This window comes from Pangasianodon hypophthalmus, chromosome 14, assembly GCF_027358585.1.
Source record: "Pangasianodon hypophthalmus isolate fPanHyp1 chromosome 14, fPanHyp1.pri, whole genome shotgun sequence".
Lineage (NCBI taxonomy): Eukaryota > Metazoa > Chordata > Actinopteri > Siluriformes > Pangasiidae > Pangasianodon > Pangasianodon hypophthalmus.
This window is the reverse complement of record NC_069723.1, coordinates 21446082-21470238: the sequence shown is the minus strand read 5'-3', so window position 1 is coordinate 21470238 and position 24157 is coordinate 21446082. Positions and strand designations below refer to the sequence as shown.

General features: G+C 36.5%; 2 protein-coding genes across 3 annotated transcripts; both read right to left on the bottom strand.

Moving 5' to 3' along the window:
• Nucleotides 1-3628: 3628 nt before the first annotated feature.
• Nucleotides 3629-9308, bottom strand: tekt1 (tektin 1). Its single transcript, XM_026934970.3, has 8 exons — nt 9152-9308; nt 7765-7958; nt 7492-7657; nt 7233-7361; nt 6921-7067; nt 5595-5820; nt 4938-5134; nt 3629-3855 (listed from the first exon to the last, which is right to left on the bottom strand). Exons 2-8 carry the CDS (start codon nt 7952-7954, stop codon nt 3696-3698), a joined length of 1215 nt encoding a protein of 404 aa, XP_026790771.1. The 5' UTR covers nt 7955-7958; nt 9152-9308; the 3' UTR covers nt 3629-3695.
• A 155-nt stretch (nt 9309-9463) lies between these two features.
• Nucleotides 9464-23075, bottom strand: inpp5ka (inositol polyphosphate-5-phosphatase Ka). 2 transcript variants are annotated; one of them, XM_026934923.3, is made up of 14 exons: nt 22931-23075; nt 22260-22341; nt 18345-18449; nt 17909-18017; nt 16565-16681; nt 15839-16014; nt 14828-14939; nt 14621-14730; nt 14509-14535; nt 12290-12533; nt 11597-11734; nt 10689-10772; nt 10486-10590; nt 9464-10389 (listed from the first exon to the last, which is right to left on the bottom strand). In XM_026934923.3, exons 1-14 carry the CDS (start codon nt 22953-22955, stop codon nt 10309-10311), a joined length of 1515 nt encoding a protein of 504 aa, XP_026790724.3. In that variant the 5' UTR covers nt 22956-23075; the 3' UTR covers nt 9464-10308. The 2 variants fall into 2 exon arrangements, with proteins under 2 accessions (XP_026790724.3, XP_026790725.3); XM_026934924.3 differs by lacking the exon at nt 14509-14535.
• Nucleotides 23076-24157: the final 1082 nt, after the last annotated feature.

Sequence of the window (24157 nt, the reverse complement as noted above, 5' to 3'; positions counted from 1 at the left end):
AACGAAGCTACAGCCAGCTACAGCAAAAGAACCTTGGATTAAGCCCCACCCAAAAGAAGAATCTGTAGAAACATAAGAGTGCAGTTACCAAGATTCCCATCTGGATTACAAGTAACAAGTTCCTTCCCTAACAACCCCAAATTTTATGCCACTGTCTAAAATGTAATAATGTTAATTGATTAGTGGACAGGCCAATGAATCTGATAGGAAAGGCCCTTTAGGACCTAATTCAAACTTGACATTGCACAAATGTGTGTATGAGGTATGATAGTATGTGTGTGAAGGAGCATGACCCTACTTTCACACTGGCCAGCGATAAAACGTCAGCCAACCGTTAATTTTGTATGTACATGAGCAACATGAGCTGAAATTTCAGAAACAACAGCAAGCGATACAGCGACATTGTGACAAGTGACAGTTCTATGTAAAATAGGCATGATGCAATATAGCAACAAATCCAAACGATTGGCTTGAATGTATCCTCGGACCAATCCTATGGCACGAGTGCTTTGACGCTTTTTACTTTCGCACTCACAACTTTAGTTCCCATTTACTGTTTGACACACCAAGATGGAAGAAAAACCTATAACCATGAATTTTACCATATTTTGTCATATATGACTTTTCATCAAACGTGTACCGAGACATTACAAAGAAAAGTCACGCTTGGAAGGAATTAGTAGAGCTTGTTGGTGCCACTGGTGAGTACACGTTGCTAGGACAGTCAGCTTGCTTTGCTAATCTGCTAATCTACTAGCCAGTGCACAACCACAAGCAACAACCGTAGCATGCTCTAAAGTGACAAACTAAAGCGTCACAAGCGACTTATCTCTTTGGACAGATATTTTGAGACATGTATCTGTGCAGCCCATAGCCAGCTCCAAAAAGACGGTACAGCTCCAAATGTGTGGTACAGCTCGATTCTGTATGCTATCTTCCCTAACCATAACCCCCACCCATCTAGCTCTGATAATAAAGATAATTTCCCTTATGATCTCCATGTTTTAATAAATCTCTGAAACATTCATTCACACTTGTGTGTTTTGTGTTCTTGAGTTGCTGGGTTTGAGTTGCTGGTATGTATATATATATATATATATATATATATATATATACATTATATATATATATATGAAATGTGCTAATAAGTAAAAAAAATACTGACTTCACCATTATAAAAGAATATTTCACAACAACATCATCACATTTCAGCTTGTTTTTATTTCATATCAGTCACAGGGCATTTCTAACAAATCTTTTCTAACAAAACTCAAGCCTATGTATTTGATCAGCTAAAGAAAGCATTGCATTTCTGAGCTCATCCATGTGGTTCCATGTGCCTGAAAGCTAGGAACAAGAACCAAGTGCAATTTCAGCAACAATTTGTTAAAATGATAATACTTTTATATCATTTTTTATAATACTAATAATTTTTTTTAGCGGTAAAGGTTCATAAAATATGGATGTGCAAATAGCATGTGTCATAATAAATCCACAACACAGTTACAAAGTGAAACAAGAAAAATGCTGCATTGCACAAAGAACCTAAAATGGATGACATCAACGAGTAAAACAATTGACTCAAAAGACTAGCAGACGAATATGCTGACTAGCTAACTTCTAAAAACATTTATCATTCCATGAGATTGCCTGTTTATCATAGTCTACTAAGAAAGATTCCTGTTAGCTAAGCAAGAATGGTAGCTAACTAGCTTAATTAGCTCACTACTATCTGGCTGGTTTTAAGTAGGTCTTGTTACCCTTGTACTGAAAAGACAAAAATTAGCTGGCTGATCTAGTTACCAACTAAATGATATCAGCTATGTATTAAAAAAAAAAAAGTCATCATATCACTTAGCAGCATTCAAGCTTGAGAATTGTCTTGGTGTTGTCTTTTAAGTTGGTTGGAAACTATGTGCCGATTTGATGACTGTTCTTAGCTGTCTAGCTAGCTTGCTATTTTTAAAAAATATTCATAGGGTTTTGAACCCCATTGGAATAGTCAAACAGGAGTTTCAATAAAGTATATGCAGGTTTGCAGGAAACCTGAAAATTTTCTAAAGTTCTAAGTTTGCCTGTGGTCTTTGGAGATTAATTCGAGACTTACAAGCTGAGACAAGTTGGGATTTTCCTGAGGACGACACAGTGGAACAGGACCTTGTGTCGTCTGTAGGCTTTAACAAGCAAAACCACAGTCATGATGCCATTGCTTTATTGCCTTCTAATTTCAAGTAGATATTTTACCCAAACTGTCCAACTGTGATCCCTCAGCATCCACTCCATGGAGATGTACAGCATTTCTGGGATCCGCAGCATCCGTAAAGCCCTGGTGCACACCTTAACTTTCTACCAGCATCACAAAGGTTCCTGTCTAAATTCCTGAGCCTGAGGTGAGTACACTTCAACCTCCGTCAGGGTCTAGAGGTCCTGGAGACTCTAGCAGCCACACAGCACCATGTTCAACTGGGACCTCATCCGGGTTTGGCTTCACTCAATCTGGAGAAATTCTTTGACTGGTCCCTGGCCGTCTATAATGCTCCTGAAGAGTCATGTAAAGTGTCAGAGGTACTTTGACATCAAGGAGTTTGAGAACATCCTAATCCGCCAAATCCCGCTGCGCACTCTGAGATGCACTGAGTTCACCTCGTCTATAAAACCAGTGCTTACCAATCTACTGCCCTGGTACAGGAACTGTCTATAGGTGAGCCAAATGGAGGAACCATTCCATATTAACATAGCTACCTACAAATGAAATGCTCCCTGCTTTAGGTGGTAGTGTGAATTTCCAGCTCCTTTTTGTTACTCTACATATAGAAACTCTCTCTGGATCTCAGTACCTGTCATGACACCATAGATGAGGAGCTGCTGGAGGTGGTCACCATTTGTAGCAACCTCACCTACCTAGAGGTCTTCCTCGATATCACCTTCTTGGAGAATTCTCCAAAACCGCCTTGCCCTTGACACCATAAAGGTACATTTAGCCTGTGAATGTTCGCAATTATGTTATATTCACTGTATAGTACATCAGTTCTTTTAGCATTGTACATACTCAGTGCACAAACCAAAGCTGTGTCTCAATTTTCTGACTGTTCCAGTTGTGTGAAGCAATGGACTGACCTGAACCAGTATGCAATGTAGAACGAAAAGGGACAGGCTGTAAATCTGCAACTGTCAAATACAACCTGCGCATGCAGAGCAGCATTAGCATTCAGTAGCGTTACACTGAATATTGAAAGGATAATGTGTGCTGAATGCAGACAGCTTTTTCGTGTAAATATCAGTGTTGCTATGTTACAGGTGCAGTTCAACATCATCAGATATGACAACGCTGAGGAGGATGAGATGCTGGAGCTGGTGTTATCTCACTCCAGGCCACTCATTGACTCACAGCTCATCTACTCTGCCATGACTTATCCCATGATTTAATGTCAGAGAGGCATAACGTTCCAGCTTATGGAGGCTGAGACACTGTGATTTACAATACAACTGATGGAGCATATAAAAACTGTTGTGCAGCCTGTTTATCTCTTGTTCACCCCTCAACTTTCACACTAACATCAAATTTTCCATTTTATAGGAAGACTTTATATAGCCTTTAGATATTGCATTAAAATGGCCAAAACCAGTGCAGCATTCAAGAATGATTTATTTGCTATTTTATAGTTTTACACTCTGCAAACGAGTGGTTTATTCCTTCAGAAGTCGTGAATGGTGATTGGCTGACGGAGCTGAGTGCAGATCACTTCGTCTATGTACAGCGAGTTTGATTTGACCTGGATCTCCTCCTCCAGGAGCAGCTGGCTTCTGGTCAGGGCCCTGAGCTCCATCTCTGACTCGGAGAGACCCTCTTTCAGCCTGTGATGCACAGAAACAAAGAGTGTGAGGGTTTGGGGGTAAAAATTCACTTCACACATGGAATAAAACACTTGGGGGTGTGCTGTTATAGGAAAATAATCAGTAACAGTAGTGTGATGTGGAGTTACCGTTACCATTGATTGATTCTTCTCCTATTACAGCACGTCCTGAAGTGTTTTATTCCTTTTCTACCACAGCAATTTGGCAACAAGTACAAGTTTTCATTTATTAATGACACTTCAATGGTTTGTAGTTATGTTTAATGTAGTGGAACGTTCGTTAAAAAGTGCAAACTCCTATCCTTCAGTTTTTACCGTCTGACGGCTACAAAGTGCTGACACTGGAGACTCCTTCCTTAAACGCTAAATAAACATCTCCTAACAGAAAACATCACCAAATCAACAATTATACATTTTTTTTCTTAAATCACACTTTATTATTTGTTTATTATTAGACTTAGATTATGTAGATCATCCACTGTACAAGTCCCTGTGAATGAGCTGTTACTATAGACATGGTTTTAAATATAAATCTGAAATACAGCAGGTTTATATATCTTATAAATTTATTAATTTATACTAATTTATTAATGAATGTCACATCATATTTTTTATCAGTTTATAGTTACATTTAATGCCAAACTTCCATGAACCAAGTTAGTTCCTCTTATCACTTATATACATTATAAACACCATTAACTGTTATAAAGCACTGACACTGGAGACTCCTTCCACAGATGTTTTTAATCTGTTTATTATTAGCCTTAGATTATGTTAAGTTTCTATCATACAGGGCTATGTGAATGAGCTGTTACTATAGAAACAATATTAGAACAACTGCATTAATTTTGAACTGTGATTTGCAGTTGCGTTATCGTCAGAGCTGCTGTTATGGAAAATTAATCAACACCTTCACCAGCTCTGTGGTATGAGGCTATTTAAAATTCACAAAGTCACCAGTCTAACTCATCAAACTTGGATCAGCAGTTTACACAATAGCTGTGCATTTCAGAAAGCTGTGAATCTGCCACTGAGCTACCACGCTACACAGTAAAGCGCTCAGTGAGTTCCTCTGTCTTTCACCTGGTGATGTGGCTCGTGAGCTGCTGCACTTCAGAGAGCAGGCGTGTGTGAGCGTGATCGTTGCACAGCTCAACTCTGGGTCGCTGACTGCGTGCATGCAGCCGTGTCTGCGCCACCTTTAGCGGCCCTTCTTTATCAGCAACGGCCACTTTCAGAGCATCGAGGTTCTGTTCCTGACTCGCAATCTCCGCAAGCAGCTTTAAAAGACAGGAAACAGGAAGCAGTACTGTTGGTTATTATTTAATTCGCATAATAATCAGTGTTTAGCTTTAAGCAACGGTGTGATCATACTCAACATAGATAAGAAAATATTTTAGATTTCTATGAAAAAAAAATGTTTAACATTTGTTTATTGTGTGCAGTCATAGCTACCTACTAACAGTAGTTACTTTGAACTATTTTGCAACGTCAATTGAGGTTTAAAGGTTTTGGAAGAGCTTGCACTTTAATTTTATAAAGGCTTCCCCCAAAACAGACTTTTTAAAATCCGGTTATATTCTCTATTAAGTCTCCTGTTTTGTCCTGTATTCATGTAATGAGAATAATAAGAAGAAGAACAAATAAGGTTATGAGAATCATACATAATGAAACAAATTAAAAGTTAACGAGCCGTAAGTTAAATTAAAAGATGCGTAATGTGTGCGGGCTGATGTGCACCTTGCTCAGCTGATCTTCCAGCTCCGCTTTAGCACCTCTGGTCTCGTGTATGCGCAGTGTCAGGGCCGAGCCGGTGGCCTCGTGCTGCCTCCGCATGTCTGCCGCCGTCTGCACCAGCAGGTTCTCCACCAGCGCCCGCAGAGACGCCGAGTTATTCCTCTCCTTCTCCGCCTTGCCGATGTTCACGTCGGAGAACGTCTCCCATTCCTGAGGAGTCACGGCGAGTCTGGAAAAAAAAAAAAAGGAATCAGTGATGGAAGAAATGGCAAAAGCAACATATCACAATACTTAAAGATGCATAACAGTTTTTCTTTGCTAATTAATCGCCATAATTAAGTGCCATAGTGCATAATGCATTTACAAGACTGAATACAAGGTTGTTAACAAAGTTAAGCCTTTTAAAAAAGTTTAATTGTAAGTAAGGAATAAAACACTTGGGGGCATGCTGTGATGGGAAAACAATCAACAGCAGAATGTTGTGATGGAGCAGAGTTACTGTTACCACCCCAAAGTTGATTATTTTCCAACAACAGCATCTCCCGAAGTGTTTTATTCCTTTTCTACCAGCAGTTTGGCAACAAGTAAAATTTTTCATTTATTAACGAACGCCACGTCAACATTTCAGTTATGACAGTTAAACAAACAGTTATGTTTAATGTAGTGAGACGCTCGTGAAAAAAGGACAAACTCTTATCCTTCAGCTTTTACTATCTGAAGGCTATAAAGCGCTGACACTGGAGACTCCTTCCATAAATGCTAAATAAACGTCTCCTAACAGAAAACACTTTATTATGACACTTTATTATTTGTTTTTTTTTATTATTAGACTTAGATTATACAGATCATCCACCATACAATTTCCTGTGAATGAGCTGTTACTCTTTTTAAATGGTTTTAAATATAAACCTGAATTACAGAGGTACTACTATTGGAACTGCTGTTATAGAAAATTAATCAACACCTTCTGACCAATCAGATTTGAGAATTCAACAGCGCTGTGGTATATAAAAAAACTATAATACATAAAATATGATATTAACATAATAAATTAATATGAGATACTTGTTACTGTGCGGTTCTATTCTGCTGTTTACTATAAAACAGTTACTAAAAATTTAAATAAAAAAAAATTTAAAGTAAAATGCAGTTCATGAGTGTTTTTTAAAAATACAGACAATACCATATTATCCTAAAATAAAGCCTTACTCCACAGAATGTTCTTGCAGGCTGCTGATTTTATATTCAGTTGTACAGAACATTAATTTCTAAAGCATTCTGACAAGGACAAGTTAGTGTAGTGAATATAAATTCTCCGTAGGTCTTTACCCTCCATCAGCACACTGTCCCGCTCCAGCCTGCTCCTCAACGCTCGCTGCGGTGCTGCTGAGCAGGGAGCAGAAATCATCGATGCGTTCGGCCTGGAATTTATCCCGCAGATCTTTCTCCAGGTAGTATTTGGCTGAGCGGTTGAGTCTGGAATGAGAGCGAGCAAACAGAAATACAGCTTCAACCGCCATTCTCCATTCAGGTTCATCCATATTCGTACACAACTGCAGAACACGAGACGTTAAAGTAAAAAAAAAAAGGTTAGTAAAGATTAATTTTTCTTATTTTTGTGGACCAGGCATGCTTGTTCACCTGATCTGCTCAATGATCTGCTCCAGAGTGCGCTGGAGGAGAGCCATCACTCCCTCAATCACGTCCTTCTCCTTCAGGAGCTCCTTCTCCACCTCGTCATGGACCAGGTCTATCTCCACCCGCTTCTGCCTGAGGAACGCTCACAGATATCAACATTCTCAGAGTGGACAACTAGCTGAACGGTGAGTTATTTGATTGCGAGCAGTGATTTGTAAAAACGTACGTTTGAACTTCCTCGCAAGTTGGATTAGCGTCTCACCTCTCGTTCAGACAGTCCAGAGTGGCTTGGAGAGGCTCAGAGCAGCTCCTCAGAGCTCTCTCTACTCGGTTCTTTATAGTCTGGAGCAACTCGATCTCCTGCACCATCTCGTGCAGTTTCTGCTCCAGCTCCTGCCTCCAGAACTTAATATCTTTGAGTCTCTTCTCTGAGAGTAACACACACATACACACACACGCCCCATTAGATATCAGACAGCATCGCCCAGCAGCTCTATAGTAAAATAAGCTTTGATTGCTTTCATGGCACAGTTACCCAGCCTGTTGTTAGCATCCTGCTGCATGCGTCTCACCGACTTCTCGCTGTCCTCTATCAGCCTCTTACACTCGGCCGTGAGTCGCTCTGAGCGTGCTCGCTCGGCCTCTGCGCTCCTGAAGTGGACGTAGTTCGCATGTTTCCACTCAGAAGGCAGAAACTTAGGAGGTGCTTTTAATACCTGAGACATTACACTGTGAAAAAAAAGGAGATCTCATGACAAAATGGTTTCTGTTGCTGGAAAGTTCATAAATATATAAATAATAATAATTAAAAAAAACTCCTAATAAACAACCAAATATTGTACATATTTTAATGATGATTTCTTTTCTTTTTTTCTTTTTTTTTTCTGACTGGACACTGGACTTCACTGGACACTGTTTAAAATAGTGAAGGCTGTTTATTTACTATTTTTACAGAATAATTGAAGCAGGAACAGAGAAAACACTGATGACTGCGACTGTTTATAATAATCCGGTCTTGCCAGATTAAGTTTTTCTGATTGTTAGTCTGATTCATGGTTAATAATGTGGCGATTTTTATAATCATATTATAATCAAGAACTCATAAAGTTTAAAAGAGGATTAAAAGGATTAAAGGATTAAAAGAAACAGTTTACAGTTGGTAGTATTTATTGATTCAAGTTTAATTTTAATTCAAGGTGTCTTGCATCACTTCATTTTAAATTATAAATATCTTGATGCCTGATTAATATATTAATATCTTATTAAAACCTTGACCTGGGATTAGTTTTAATTCAGGATGGATTCTCCAGTTTAAGAAGGTAGACAGTGAGAGTGTTATTAGTGTGATCAATAATTACTGATACTTTTGAGTAAAAACAAGCTTTTTTTTTTCTTTTTTCCTTTTTTTTTTTTGTTTTCAGCAATCCATCTAATATACAGTATGCTTTTTTTTTTTTTTTTTTGAAATTGAAGCCACCTCAGCTACATGATTAAAATAAATCCCTACTTTAAATTGAAAGTAATGGAATTAAAATGGTAAGTTTTTAGCAGTAAGACAATATTTAATCCTGGTTTTAGTTTTAAAGGATGGCTTAAACCCTGCAACCCTGATTACTGATAAATACATTAAAGTGTAGTCAGACTGGATTACAGAGATAACCTGATTTACAGTGTAAATTTTGTTGGTTCATGTTTTTAATGAAAAGTTCAGGTTATAATCACTGTAAGCCTGAGATCAACAAATCCTAGGGTTAGGATTAGGATACAATTCCTTCCTGATTTGAGTTTATTTGAGCCAGAAGGCTAACTTGCTTGAAAACATTAGTAAGAACTTGCAATTAATTGACATTTAGTTAGTTAAAATGACTAACTACACAAAACTAACATTATATATGACATTCTTTAGGATTAAATTCACCTACCTGGATGATTAAAGTGTGTAAAAGTAGCTTAATTCTGTAAATATCCAGGCGCTAATCCGAGCCCACCTTTAACTCAGCCAGGAAACAAACGGTTGCCATAGCAACATCACTGTCCGCTCCGGATGGGGGCGGGACCACAAAACGGTTGCTGTGGAAACCAGTGTCACTCACGGGCATGGGGGCGGAGTTACGACAAACTAACGTCCGCCTACAATGTTTTTATTTTTTAGCCATTTAAAAAGAAATATATTAATATAGAATTAGGAATTAAATTATGCCAAAAATAAAAATTACTCATAAGCATGAAACATATTTCAGCATGTTGTTATGTATTCTCGCACATCTAGAAAACAGCTTAGTTTATACAGATAAAGAAATGTGAGTTATAATTTATATCTTTTGTACAATATAAATTATAAATACAGTTAAATGTCAACAAATCAGTCTAGTCATATATTCAAATAACCCTACACATTATGTATAACCAAAACATCTGTAATAATGTGGACACATCTGGCACATCTGGCTTGACACAACATACTAATAAACACAGAAATAAAAGTAATACAAGTAAAATAATTCTCAGCCAATAACAGCATATATCATAACATAACATAACGTTACGCATTGTACAAACTACACATTTTGTGTCAGTGAAATCAGTGCAAAATAATATTTTTCTACATTACATTCTTCCTTTGTAACAGATTTAAATAAATGTGACAAACTAATAATAACACTGATGACAGGGATTACAGTATATCATTAAAATGGAGCTGAAAAAAAAAGCAGTTAAGACACCTTAAAAATCTTACACTCTCTACAAAGCTATATAAATAAAATGTACTCCTCAAAATTGTTCCAAATTAAAGTTTTCTTTTAGACTCTGTGTACAAGGTTTAAAGAAATTTTTATAGGCTTGTAGTTAAAATAATTATAGGGCCAACAAATATCACTGGGAAAAAGGCAGCACAGGAAAAGTTAAGACACAAAGGCAAAGAAGAAAGAAGAAAACCGGATCAATTTGAAAAAAAAAAAAGAAAGTTTTATGCTCGGATAAAATTGCACTTGCTTAATAAATTCTTCAGGTTTTTTTTATACGATGCAGAAGGAGCATCCAACACTGATCAACTTCAAAATGGCTCCTTCATGTGGTCCTAACTGGCCAAAGCCTGGTCGAGTTTGTTAATATTCTCAAGTAAGAATCCCTCTTCAATCGCTGCTCGTGACTCGTGAACCTACAAGATAAAATGTGGAGGTTAACCCAAAACTATTTAAAGTACTATGAAGATTACTTTTCATATAGAAGTATTTACAAGTGCTTATGTACTCACTTTGAAGGGTTCACTAATACCCACAATGCACTGCAGGTTACTACTGTAGTAGCACAGTACACAGTCCCCACCTAGAACCGGGATTTCCTCCTTGCTCACATAAACCTGTAAACAACAAAAACAAAAAAAGCAGATAGATTTATTATAAATTCATCATCACAGTATAAGTATTGATTGCTTGTGGCAGATTTGCACCATGTTACCTGGATGAGCTCATTACTGAGGGCCACCTGGTCATCTTTTACCCAGGTATAGGTGATGTAGTCAGAAATGCTCTGGAATCCAACCTGAAAAGAGAGAGAGAGAGAGAGAATCTTCCTTAAAAAACACAAGTGCTTTAACAGGTTAATTGTTAATTGTTAACAAAATTAACAATTCATTTTTAAGCGTGTATAAAACTCCACCCTGTGCCCAAACCTTAGAAAAGTCTGTGTATCACTTTAAAATTCACAAATTCAGTTCTCAGTCTGATCTTTAGTGGGTTTTTTAGTAGAGATGGCACCGATCTGATACCCAGCATCAGCACTGAGGTTTATATGATTAAAAAACGGTGGATCGGATATCAGAGATATCGGATAAGCGATCCTATAAAAAAATATCGGATAAGCGATCCTATAAAAAAATATCGGATAAGTGATCCTATTAAAAGATGGTGAAAAAAATCAATTCCAAAAGACTGGAATTGATTTTGGAAAAGAAATCAATTTCGAAAAGATTTTGGAAATGTTTACATATAAAGAGGCTTTTTTTGGTTTTCTATTGTTAGGATTGATTTTTTATTATATTTATATTTTATACCATGCTATTATATTTAAAGTGTAAGTGATGTTTGTGTGGAAGAGTTTAAGTGTGAAGTGCTTCAGTATAAATAAATAAATAAATAAGCAAACATTCATTTCAAAGCTTAGTAATTTTTTTTTTTAAAAAAAGCAATATCAGATGGGTACTGATACTCAAGATTTCAGTATCAGTATCGATATCTCCTACTGCCTTTCATCTCATCTTTCAAATTAATCAAACAGATCTTTTCTATCTGAGCAACTGACATGTTGGCTCAAAAATGAATAAAGCTCATCCGTCACTCCTCCAAACACGAGTTGTCGATCCTGACCTTATAAAGGCCAATCCAATCCCAGGCGCTGGATGAAAACTGCTCCAGAGGGCTGTAGGTCACCAAAGCGTCCAGGTCTGCACTCCATTCACCCTCAGCACACACATGCACCAGTGGAGTCTCGTATACCTTCCTCAGCTGCAGGGTTAAAAAAAAAACATACGCACATTATTATATACTGGCATACTTCATAAAAATAATGGTATAAAATAGATATTACACACAATAATTAACTATTTATCTTTGTTCTAACATGTATCACATTACAAGTATATTTTTAAATGATGACTTTTTTTCCTCAAAATGATTGACATCTACAAAATATTTTAAAATAAAATACAAATTGGAATTCTGGAAAAAACATTATTATTATTATTTTTCTTTTACTTTTACCTTTTTTACTTAACTTTCACAATACAAACATTTTCTCTGAGTATGTAGCTATATTTAAGCCCATTACCATGCAAAAAAAAGCATGTTCAACACAAAAGACAAAATATTAATTGTAAGAGTGATGATAAAAAAAGGTAAAAACATGTTTCAGTAAAACACAATGTGGACACAATGTCCTTGTATGTTTGAGTTCAAAATCTCACTACATGCATGTGTAATTTTGGTGCATTTTCCTGAAGGGTGCCAATACTTCTAAACAGCACCGTAGATCATTATAGAGATATAAAGACGCAGCATTACCTCCAGTCTGAAGATGCCAGTGACGGGTTTATGGTCACTGATGCTGTACTCCATGTTGCTGGTGTAAGTGTCCTGCACTAAATTGAGAGGAAATTCATCCAATGGCTCCTCAAGCTGTTTCTGCTTCTGCTCTTCGTCATCATCACCATCATCATCACGCTCTTTATCTGCATTCTCGGGTGGAGGTTTGGGGTTCATGCGCCACAGGATCCGATCGCACCATGCGGGCTTCCGCTTTTTTGCACTGGTCAGTCACATGAGTATCGAGAAGAGAAGAGTGTGAGCTGTGAAGAGCTGCTGCTGATCTTACTGACTGTTTACATCGCTCTACTCTTTCCTAAAAAGCCGTATAGGGCCACATTTTTTAAAATAATCTCTGTATTTTGGGTGAATACGTTATCTAGCGGTGCACCTGTTGTGATATCCAATCAAACTGGCTCATATCATTCCCTTTAAATCCAGGTTTACATTAGTGACTCAGCACGGTGACATTTTTGTAAGGAAATACAGTACATACAATTTAATTTTACTGGAACAAATGTGAGTTGTGTCTTCTTGTATGCTTTTATGGGTGTTTAGTCTAACACAGCAATTATTGTGTCAATGGAGGACTAGTGGTTAGGCCACAGCGCTCTCACCGCTGTGGCCCGGGTTCGATTCCCGGCCAGGGAGCCAACCCCAGCCAGTGGGGCTGCGTGCAACAGTGCACTCTCAGTGCCAGTCCCACGCCCGGATAAAATTGGGGAGGGTTGCGTCAGGAAGGGCTTCCGTTAAAACTGTGCCAAATCAAATACGTGGGCCAATGAGCTGCTGTGGCCACCCCTAACAGGAGCAGCTGAAAGACGAACAACAACAGTCTAACAGAGCAATTATATCGGGTAATTCCTAGTCTCTATGACAAATACGTCGCCTCTGCGTTTACATTTTGAAATTTTATGCATTTCCTTATGTCTGTGCTTAGAGGGGATCTTGACTGAAATACCATTACAGCAATTTTAGACTGAAGTAGGTTACAATTCCACTGATTTTCTATTACTATTACTCCATCAACGTGCACAAAAATAGCGAACAGGTGAGGAAAGGGAAAAACTCACACTCATCCACATTAAAAAGGCCAGCATTGTTCTACCACATTATACTTTAGTCCACATGAAACCAAAGCCCAGAGTGCCAAGGTCACACAGGTCATACACTGTATATCCCCTTGCTGTTATCAAGATAACAGGCTTACCTTTAGTTATGCAGCCAGTTGTATCATTACTGAAAAGCACTAAATTGTAATGGATTAAAGACACACACACACAACTAAACAGGCTACAGACTAGCATGTAGTGTGTATGCACAGTTAATTACACACACACACAAGTGCTACTAATATAATGCATGATTATTAAGTAATCACTGAGGATAAAATACAAGAAAAGAGGTGAAGTGGCATTTTTGATGTAATGCATCTAATATTAGTCAAGTCAAGATATTACCTTTATAATATATAATATAATTTCAAGCTATTATATCAGTCAAGATATTACCTTCCTAGAACAGGAATAAAATAAGTTAAAAAGAAATAAATAATATACATTTAAAAAGGGACAAACAAACAAACAAATAAAATTTTAAAAAGAATAATAAACAAACAAAATAAATAATATTTTAAAAAGGGATATACAGTATAAATATTTTTAAAGAGGAATAAAAAAAGAAATTAATTAAATATGTACTTTAGTATTTTCTTACTAACTTACGTACTTGATTGCTTAATTAATGAATTAATCCTCACCACTTTAACTTTAGATTTATAATTTAACACTGAATCAGGCAAATTGTTACAGTATGTTATTAACACCATTCCCTTTCATACTTTATACTTCACCTCTTTTATTCAGGTTATACCTACTTATATAATTTATACTTTTCATATTACAATTTCACACTATTATTATAAGTATTAGTATAATTGTCTTATGCACCCATTAATCACGTAACACACAATGAGATTGTTAGCACAGTAATGTTACAGTAAGGGAGAGATCACATGATGCTTTGTAACATGGCGTATTATATACTAATGTAGCTAGTTTAGTATGAGGAGACTTTCAGCTCTGACCAATTGGAACTGTGCACTGTGTCCATCAGTCAGAGTGAAAGTGGACTTCAGAAAAGAGTGTTAGTGAAGAGGGTTGCCTGTGAGGGAGTTTATTTAAAAATGCAACTCTTACATTAGACCAAACCAAGCCGTCTGTAGCCTGTGAGCATAAGAGAGGACAAACCTGAGTAACTGTAATGTGATATTGCTGTAACACACTACAGAGGCGCTCACGTTACACCCACCTCGAGTCATATTTATCAGAGTTCAAGTCGAATTTGTAGGTAGGCTGAAAATCAAGGGGTCCTTCCTCAAACTGCTGCAGTCTGGGAATCTTCTTCTTCATCATAGTCAGCTGAAGAGACAAAACGAGGATTACAAGGCAAGTCAAAATACTAAACGTGTCACACGTGTCTGTTTCTTCGGGAACAGAACCATGCCTCGGTATCTACCTGGTCTTTAGACCAGAGCAGGTTGAAATTCTTGCTGTTGATGCAATTGCGAATGAAGTGCATCCCATGGTCTTCAATACGAAAATTCAAGTCTCCAAACCAGAAGAGGAGCCTACGAACAGAGCAGCATTATTAGCAACTTCATGACAACAGGGTATGGCGCTATGGGGCACTAATCATTTAATCGAATCCAGTTTAGACCTGGTATTAACTTCCACATGGGTGCATTGTCAGGGAAGCATACAGCCAGTTAATATTTGAAGTGTGAATGCCGGTGCATCTGCAACAAAAAGAACAAAAACCTCTCCCACAATGCTCGTTCAAGTTAGTGATTAATGTGCATGCTGCTGTTTCTGCTGTTTATTTGAGAAATTGAGAATCATAGCAGTAAAGCCCAGTTTAACTAAAACTACTGGTGTCTGCTTAATTTTTGACCACATAACATTATATCTGCTGACATTATCAGTTATTCTACAGGGCTGTTGAATTCTCCAATCTGATTGGTCAGAAGGTGTTGATTAATTTTCTATAACTGCAGCTCTTATAATTATTCCAGCTGCATGTGTTACATTAATGCGCTTGTAATATGTTATCATGTCTAGGTGAATAATACATGGATTAAAATGTGTAAAGAAAACTATAAAATCGTTGATATGGTGAAGTTTTGTGTAAGGAGACATTTATTTAATGTAAGTGCCTTGTTCGGTGGACGTTTCACAATATTAAACGTAACTACAAATGGATAAAAAGTACAGAAATAAGAAGGTTGTAATTGCTGTGGTATGAGGAATAATCAACTTATAAATAATCAACTTCTAGGTGGTAACAGCAACTCAGCTTCATCACACCACCTTATTGGTTGATTATTTTCCTATAAGAGCACAACCCCAAGTGTTTTACTCCTCACATATCACAGCTGGGCATCGGTATCAGTGATTTCTCATTTTGAACAGGCCCTGTTATATACAGCATGCTTTGCATCATACTCACTGCACATTACTGTGCACTCACTTGTGGTCTAAAACAGATGGAGTGTTTTTGCCATCAAACGTCTGGGAGTTGAGAATGTGCTCAAATTCCTCCACTCTTTCAGAGGCGTTATGGATGTGGGCTGCCAGGTGACAGTTGAGGAAGCAGAGCGAATGACCATAGAAAGAGAGACGGATGCTCACCCCTCCTTTATTACCCTGAGCAGGAAGGAGATAGTGATAGTTAAATTTATAAAATGAGTATCATTATGTTTAGTTTATGGAAAATTCCTAAACAGTTTTCGAACACAGTCTGATATTAGATCTCTGAGAATCAACTGATTTTTCATTTTAATAATGGTGAAAGCTGTGTGTGTGGACACCCCATTTGTCCTTATTTTCTTTCATTCAAGTAAATGATGAGCAGTATCACAAATCACAAAGTAACATGGCATGAATTTAAAAAAAAAAAAAGTCAATGGATCAGATCACAAATCCAATCTGATGACCAATCCAGGCTGAAATCTGTTTAATACAGATACTCTGCATCCCATCCCTTCAAGCATTAACCAATATTGTAGCCAAATATGAGCAAAATATGAGTAGGAATGAAAATGAAAAATCCCAGACACAGGTAATAGTGTCCAGGGGAAAATATAAAATACAGGTTTCTGAATTGGAAGAGCATCTCTTTAAACCCTTACAGAACAGAAATATCCTGTGATATAGTGAGAAATACTGTGCAATATGTTTACTAATACACACTTACCCAGTATCCATAGATCCCAGTGCGAGTGTATGTGGTCCGGATGTCTCTGATAAAGGGGACGTGCTCTAACTTAGAAAAGAACAGCAGAAGCAGACCCTGCATCCTCACAGAGGACACCTGAGGAAAGAAAGAGAGACATCATCTGCCATTCATTCAGCTTTAAAATACTGCAGCCCTGATCACATTACTGGTAAGAGATCAGGTCCAGATCAGTGGGGAAATTGTCACTGATATAAAAAGGTTTAAAGACGTTCCTGTTCAGACAGCATCCAGATTAATACCTTATTTTCACCACACTTACCTCCACTGCACTTTGCCTTTGTCACCAGCCTGACTAGATCACTCTAGGTCCTGAACAAGCTCTCATTTGTCTCTCTTTTTCAGGTTATTTATCCTTGCAGATTCTCTAAAAGCTAGGTGTATCACTGTGCCTTAAATGGTTTGCACAGTTTGCAAGTCTATTTGGATAAAATGTCTTCTAAATGTAATTGTAAATGTAACTGGGGTGAATATTACAACTGAGAAAATCCTAAAAGTTTTCAGAAGATATGAAAATTGATAGGAGCAGTTATAGAGGCAAAAAAAGATGAGCATACGTTTTATTAGAAAATATTTATATTATGTTCAAAAAAGAACTTGCCTATTTTTGTACTAATATCATTTTGATTATTTCAGTAATAATATTTGAACCCACTGTACATTATTTGACCATTTTTCATAATAAAGGAAAATCTGTGAAAATGTCTTGTTGGTATAAATTACTTTTAATGTATTCTTTATTTTGTCTTAGTGGTGTGCAAACATCTGCACATGTCGATTGATGTAATTCCATTATATCAGGCATTCCTTCCATGTTACTCAAAACACTCTGCTGCCCACCTCATTACCCTCCATCTCAACATCCAATTACTCCTGATCTTATAAATCTTCGCTGTCTTCCCATCAAGGCTCATTTAGATGATAAAGTTCTCCTCTGCGTCTTCAAAGCACATGAACAGGTCTTCTCCTATCTCTCTGACCTGTATTACTGGACACTTTCTCCTGTTCTCTCTGTTCCTCCACTGTCTGTTGGATGTTGGGCTTTCTATCGTTTGCCAGCTTAACTCTGGAATACTCTGCCTCCCTATATCAGACCCAAAACTCATGTGCTCATCACAGCTTTCTCATAGTTCTCGTCTCATTCTATCTATGTGTTGCGTTTTGTCTCCCTATTCTAACCTGTTATGTGCGGAAAGACGCAAACAAATTAAACGGAATAATGCTGATAAGTCTGTAGAACCTCAATATTGGTTTGGTTTATCTGTTATACTAGTTGGGACTGAGTAGAAATAAAAGAAGTCGTACTTTAATATAGCCCAGAGGACTCAACGTGTTCATGAACAAGCAGCTCCATGAATCTCCAAAAGCCAGATCTGTGACGAACTTCAGAGGTGCTGCTCTCACTTCCTGTAAACTGGGAAAGAAAAACAGAACAGCAACAGTGGCTTAGACAAACACCTTTGTATATACGAGGAATTCAGAGAATCTAAACTTCAATCCAATCTCCTGCCTTTGCTTGAACTTGGTGCCGTGACCCGGATGCCACATTTCTGGTGAGTAATGCCATTACAAGAGAAATAAACTGGTCCAGTGGTTTCACTGTCATAGCCAACATTAGCCTTGTAGGCTTTTAAATGGAAAATTGTACACTTCACTTTTTAATCATGTTTGAAATATGAAAAAGCCTTTTATGTAAGAACATTTGAGAACATTTGAGTGCGAAAAGCCCGTCAGCACCAACCCGATCACATAGAGGTCTGCTTTCTTCGGGGCATTAAGCTGCAACAGGGACGCGATGTCATCAGGAGGCTCTGCTGTAGCCACATTCCACGTGACCATGAAGAGCCTGGAGGGGAAAAAAAAGGATATAAAGAAATGAATTAGAAGAACGTAGAAGAAAAGAACACAGCAATTCAATTAACCTTCGTCAAATCTTAATGCTCTAATTTATAACACAGCATAATTACACCACTTTTCCACAAGTCTTACCTGACCCGCTGACCTGCTGTGATTAACAAAAAGCACTTCAACTAATCAGCAAATCAAATACAGAGCAGTGCGTAGTGTATATTTTTAGTCTGTACATTAGCACCATTTCATTCGCACAATCACTCAAACACACAATTCATGATCACTAACATCAGTAGCACAACACGATGAAAAAGTCTTCAGCAGTCTGGCTCTTATTCAAAACCAATTTAAATTTGCGTTAACGAGCAAAATGCAGAACAGAAATCAACAAATGATTTCAGAGTTAGAGAAAGAGGAAATCTGCAGGTATCCTTTTTTTAAATACTTTCTTAAAATGTAACGCAAGACCAATATTCCAGCGATGTACCAAACATAAAAAAAAACCCTTACACTTAAGATAAACTGTAATGTGTTGGTGCTTATTTTGACTTGAACTTTTCTGTGAGTACAAGGAACTAGGAAAGCTTTTTCATTTAAGGAATATAGCACAGGTTAGACCCTATCTACAAAAAACTGATCCCACGCGTTTTGTTTCTTCACCCAGATTACCGTAATTGCAAAATCCATCAATGTGTAGCTTTTGCCATATTATACTTTTATAATATTATATTCTTTTATAATACTTTAGTTTCTTTATCATTTATACATTATTATGCTTTCATTTAATCAATACTTTTGAAAGTCATTTTTCATTTATGCATTATGAGCTCTTATTACATTTTATATTATTATGCTTTCTTTTACAATATTTTAATTTTTTATTTTTTATTTTTTTATTTTTGCATTTTTGTTCCACTTTCAGTTTTGAAATCGATTTTTATTCCACTCACATCGGACACATTTATGTTGTGTTTTTGTTTGTGCATCTATGTCACACATAAAAACAATAAAAATCACTTTCTATATGCTGTGACCTTTGTTTAAAATCAATGTACCACCTACAAAGATGCCAGGGTTGGGCAACCTGTAGTTGCACAGCAAAGTGTTTATACAGTAACGACAGTCATGAATAATTACAGACATGAAAAGCATGAATAAGTTTATTCACTGCCTCACTGTCACGTCACGTTTTCATGAACTGCGCTGTAATTACAGCTGGACAAACTGCTGCACATTTGGCTGTTAGGTTTTGTGATTAAAATGCAGTGACTGTCGTGTGGGAACTGGTGAAGTGTTTATCGAACTTCTTGCTGTAATCTGCTGCTCTTGCAACATGTTGTGTGTCAATTCAGAGCAACTGCAAAGCATTGTGAGCACTTAGATTGCTAAAAACTCACTTTAACTTACTGGCTGCTAATGAGTTTTGTCTTTTGAGAAATTAGGAGAGTTATTTACTTTTTGTTCACTTGTCAGTAAATTAATTTTAATATTAATATTAAGTTTGCTTGCTTGTTTTAGCTCACTATAAACCTGTGTGTATCTTCACTCCAGCTGTGCTTGCATTGTTACAACCCCGGGTATGCAAATAAAAGGCAAATCTTTCTCTCTCTCTTTCCATGCTGTTGAATGGGATGTTAAAATACGCAGGATTCATTTGTTGAACTGAAAAAAACTGCACCAAGTACAAATTTTACATTTTCTCAGTGTGGATGAAACTCAAAGAGGCCAGTTCAGAGGTTCTTAATTTTTTTGTCATCAGGCACACCTTTAACTCAGCACATTTATTTTTCTGAACATAATCCAACTATTCAAATATTATTAGCCTCTTGATTTAAATGTGTATGAAAATAGTTTAGCTATTTATTGAGCCATGGAGTTTTTCTTTCCTGAACAGTCTGCCAACAGAACACATTAAGTCCAAGCTGACATTATTTCTATTTTCTATTTTTGATTTATTGAGGTGTGGATTTAACCCATTCCGTGAAAGTGAGCAGTCAGACTGTTTAATAACTATATATTATTTTGTGATTTTCACCACTGTAACTAAATTAAAAAGAAAATAAATAAATAAATCACACACATCCTGGCTATGATTTGGACCCCACTTTCAGAAACACCAGAAACAGAGAAAACAGAGAGCTTTCACAGATTTTTTTAGTCCCTTCGACACCAGGAACTTGACCAATGGGCGTTCCAGAGCACTAAATGTAACTATAAACTGATATAAAGTATGATGTGTTGTTCATTAATAAATTAAAATTGTAATCATAGGCAAACTGGTGTGATATACGAGGAATAAAACACTTCAGGACATGCTGTTATAGGAAAATAATCAACTTAAGGGTTGTAAGAGTAACTCATCACACCATCCCATCCATGATTATTTTCCTATAACAGAATGTTCCCAGGTGTTTTATTCCTTACTCATGAAGGCTAGTATTATACAGTACTGTTAATGTTCTATAAACAAAGCTTGTATATATGAAGACTTAACTACTTATTAATTAAATAAAGCTAATAAGTGTACGTGAACATATACAGAAAATACACATACCTAAAAGGCATTCTTTACAATGCACAAAAAAAATAATAATAATAATTAAAAAAAGATTAGGTTCTGGTCACCAGGAATGATAAAAACAAGCATCATCACTCTTTCACATTATGTTTTACTTGCATCACCGAACATTAAAGACGACATGTGACCATGTGACCCTGTGAATGAAGCCAGCGCACATCGACCGTGTTACACAACCTGCATGGTGTTCCCATAAACCACACTTCACCCCTCTAAACAACAGCTTAATCCACTTGTTCTGCCTGGTGTGTGCTGAGAAACATAATCCTAATCCTCTGCAGCTTTCTTTTAGGCCAGAATGAAAGAGTTTAGTGTTCACACTGTGAATCCAGAGAGGGGATTACTGCAAAAGACGTTCATGAGACACAACGGCACTCAGACACGTGACACAACTATGTTCACGACATATTACTATACAATAACAGCGTTTACATCCGTAATCACTTCCAGTGTGACTGCAGCACAATTATTCAACTCTGAGCCACATTTAATGACTGAGGATCATCATATTTATATATCAAGAGCATTTTTAGCCCCAAACTAGAAATATAAGACTCAGAGACATGCTGTTATAGGAAAAAACATCAGCAACAGGCCCGGTGTAAGCAGAGTCACTGTAACCACCTTGTAGTTTTTTATTTTCCAATAACAGCCCAAGATCCCAAAGCGTTTTATTCCTCTTATTCTAAGTCCATCTCCAGAAAAGTCCAGCACAGTCGGGTCACTTTAACAAACATTCATCCGACTCCATCTATCACTGCTTTAATAAATTAATTAATTCATTTAAAAAAAAAACACACTAAAAATATATATTTTTTGTAGCAATTGTAGCATTTAGCTAGTTTTTTATCATTTGTCTTGTTTTTTACTGCCATGTAATTATTAATAATTCAATTATTGTACCTTTATTCGATTGTTACCCACATTTTTATTATATATTTGTATATTTACAGATTACTATCTTCTATATTTGTTTTATTTATTGTTTTAATATTATAATATTACTTATTATTATTATTAAAATTATTATTATTATTATTATTGTTGTTGTTGTTGCTGTTGGTGGCAACAATAATAATAATAATAATAGTAATAATAATGATGATGATAATAACAATAATACACTTACTGAATATTTTTAAACTTTATAATATGACTTGAGAGAGGGATAAATCGCCAGACTGTGGCTGAAACATACAGAAACACGGTAAAAACAGATAAATGAACCTGAAAGTGTCGATGTTGTGCCTCTTCTGCTCCAGTCTGAGAGAGTTCAGTGCTTTTAAAGTTTCCTGCTCCATCTCATCACCTGAAAACACAAAAAAACTGAAAAATCAACTTAATAATAATAACAATAATAAAAACAACAACAATAATAGTAGTAATAATAATAATAATAATAATAACAATAACAATAATAAACAAATAAACAAACAAACAAAAATATAAAAATTCCTTGATAAGGAGAGCAATTTGGACAACTTTGATAAAAAAAAAGTAATGCATACAACTCTAATAAAAATATATTAAACACATTTATTAATTAATTTATTTTTTTGTAAATATTCTTTTGCTGGTCACTTACTGGATTAAAACATCTTCTAAAAACAGAAGCAAGAGCCATACCACTGCATTATACTGTACACAGTACATTTAACTCCAAATATACACTCTGTGCTGTACTTTACTGAAATGTAAACTCTAAACCTGTCTAAAATTTACGTTAAATTTTAATCTAATAAAATTAAGCTTAAGTGTCCTGAACTGAAAACAGGATGCGGTTAATGACAGGAAGAAAAAACACAGTTAACTGCTAGTGCGTCTTACCCACCTAGCACCTAGCAACAAATTTAAAATAAAAGATAATAGAAATAAAATTTTGACACACAAATAATTACCATAAAATACAGAATAATTCCGCATCCAGTCCCTCCACAGCCTGCAGGTCTTTACTCCACTGGTTTAGGACTGTAGTAAACTCTTTAACCGCACCGCCCACTTCCTCACTGTTTACAGTCGGACGCTATCGGCTCACTCCTAAATCGCGCGCTGCTCCCTATATACATGCACTATAGTAGGGAGAACGTAACGGATTCTACAGGCTACCTAGTGCACTTCATTTACTATAGTGATGCATTTAGAATTCAACCTGCGGTTACACTCATAGAGGAAATAGTGAAAAGTTTTCAGCAAAATGGCCACCCAATTTCAAAATAAGAGTCCAAAGATTACGTGGGGTCATTGAAATAAATTAGTAAAAGTATTTAAATAATTATATAGCAAACGAACATTTCGAGGTATATTTAATTATTTACATTTAATAACACTTGGGATCCTGCTCTTATAGAAAAATAATTAACTAACCACCCCATATCCCCAAGTGTCTTATTCTTCTTCTCGTTTTCTATTCTTCTTCTTTTAACATTTACGCTGCAATTTAACTCTTTTAACTAGAGGCCAAAAAAATTGAGTTTCTGCCTGTTTTGGGGTGCCCATGTTCAGCATTAATTTTTTTTATTTATTTTTTTTTTTTTGTGATGTCACACTCCACAGTAGTGGTTAATGGCTCATATGAAAGTAGACGGCTTTAAGAGTTTGCAGTTTTTCATAAGTATTTCTTTTCACCTAGCCTACTTGGTTTAAATATTATAATTTTATTGTGGCAGTTGTATTGTAGCAGTGATATTGTTGGAGAGGTGTGAGTTGTTCCCCCATCAGGGGGCTCACACCCCTCACATTTCCCATCGCCAGATAGACACAGAGTCACGATACTCTACACACAGGAACCCAACAGTGTCCTGACTAATCTTATAACAGACTTGTGGCAATAAAATGATTTATTTGTTTAGACTGAGTAAGTCTATTTCCATTCCGCTGGCGAAATAAAATGCCAGTGTACTGCTAGAAAAGGTTAAGCTTTGTATGATTTATTTATTGCTCAATTAAATTTTAAGTAACCCCTTCACATTCCTATCACGAAATTTACATTACTTTTTGGAATTTTTGGTGAGACTCACTTACACAAAATTGTACCACTCTTTTTCTAGTATAATAAGCAAAGATTTTGTTTTATTTGGTGTTCTGTAGACCAGAGACGAGACAAAACCCTTCTTGAGGGATTATCA

Excerpts from the sequence above, each read along its gene's own strand:
- tekt1 (XM_026934970.3), bottom strand. The coding sequence starts at position 7,954 with ATGTCTCAGGTATTAAAAGCACCTCCTAAGTTTCTGCCTTCTGAGTGG. Across the intron at positions 7,362-7,491 it reads CTGGACTGTCTGAACGAGAG|GCAGAAGCGGGTGGAGATAG; the intron begins GTGAGACGCTAA and ends AGCGTTCCTCAG. Across the intron at positions 7,068-7,232 it reads CAGATCATTGAGCAGATCAG|ACTCAACCGCTCAGCCAAAT; the intron begins GTGAACAAGCAT and ends CTCTCATTCCAG.
- inpp5ka (XM_026934923.3), bottom strand. The coding sequence starts at position 22,955 with ATGCGGAATTATTCTGTATTTTATG. Across the intron at positions 22,342-22,930 it reads GAATTATTCTGTATTTTATG|GTGATGAGATGGAGCAGGAA; the intron begins GTAATTATTTGT and ends TTGTGTTTTCAG. Across the intron at positions 18,018-18,344 it reads GCAGACCTCTATGTGATCGG|TTTACAGGAAGTGAGAGCAG; the intron begins GTTGGTGCTGAC and ends TTTCTTTCCCAG.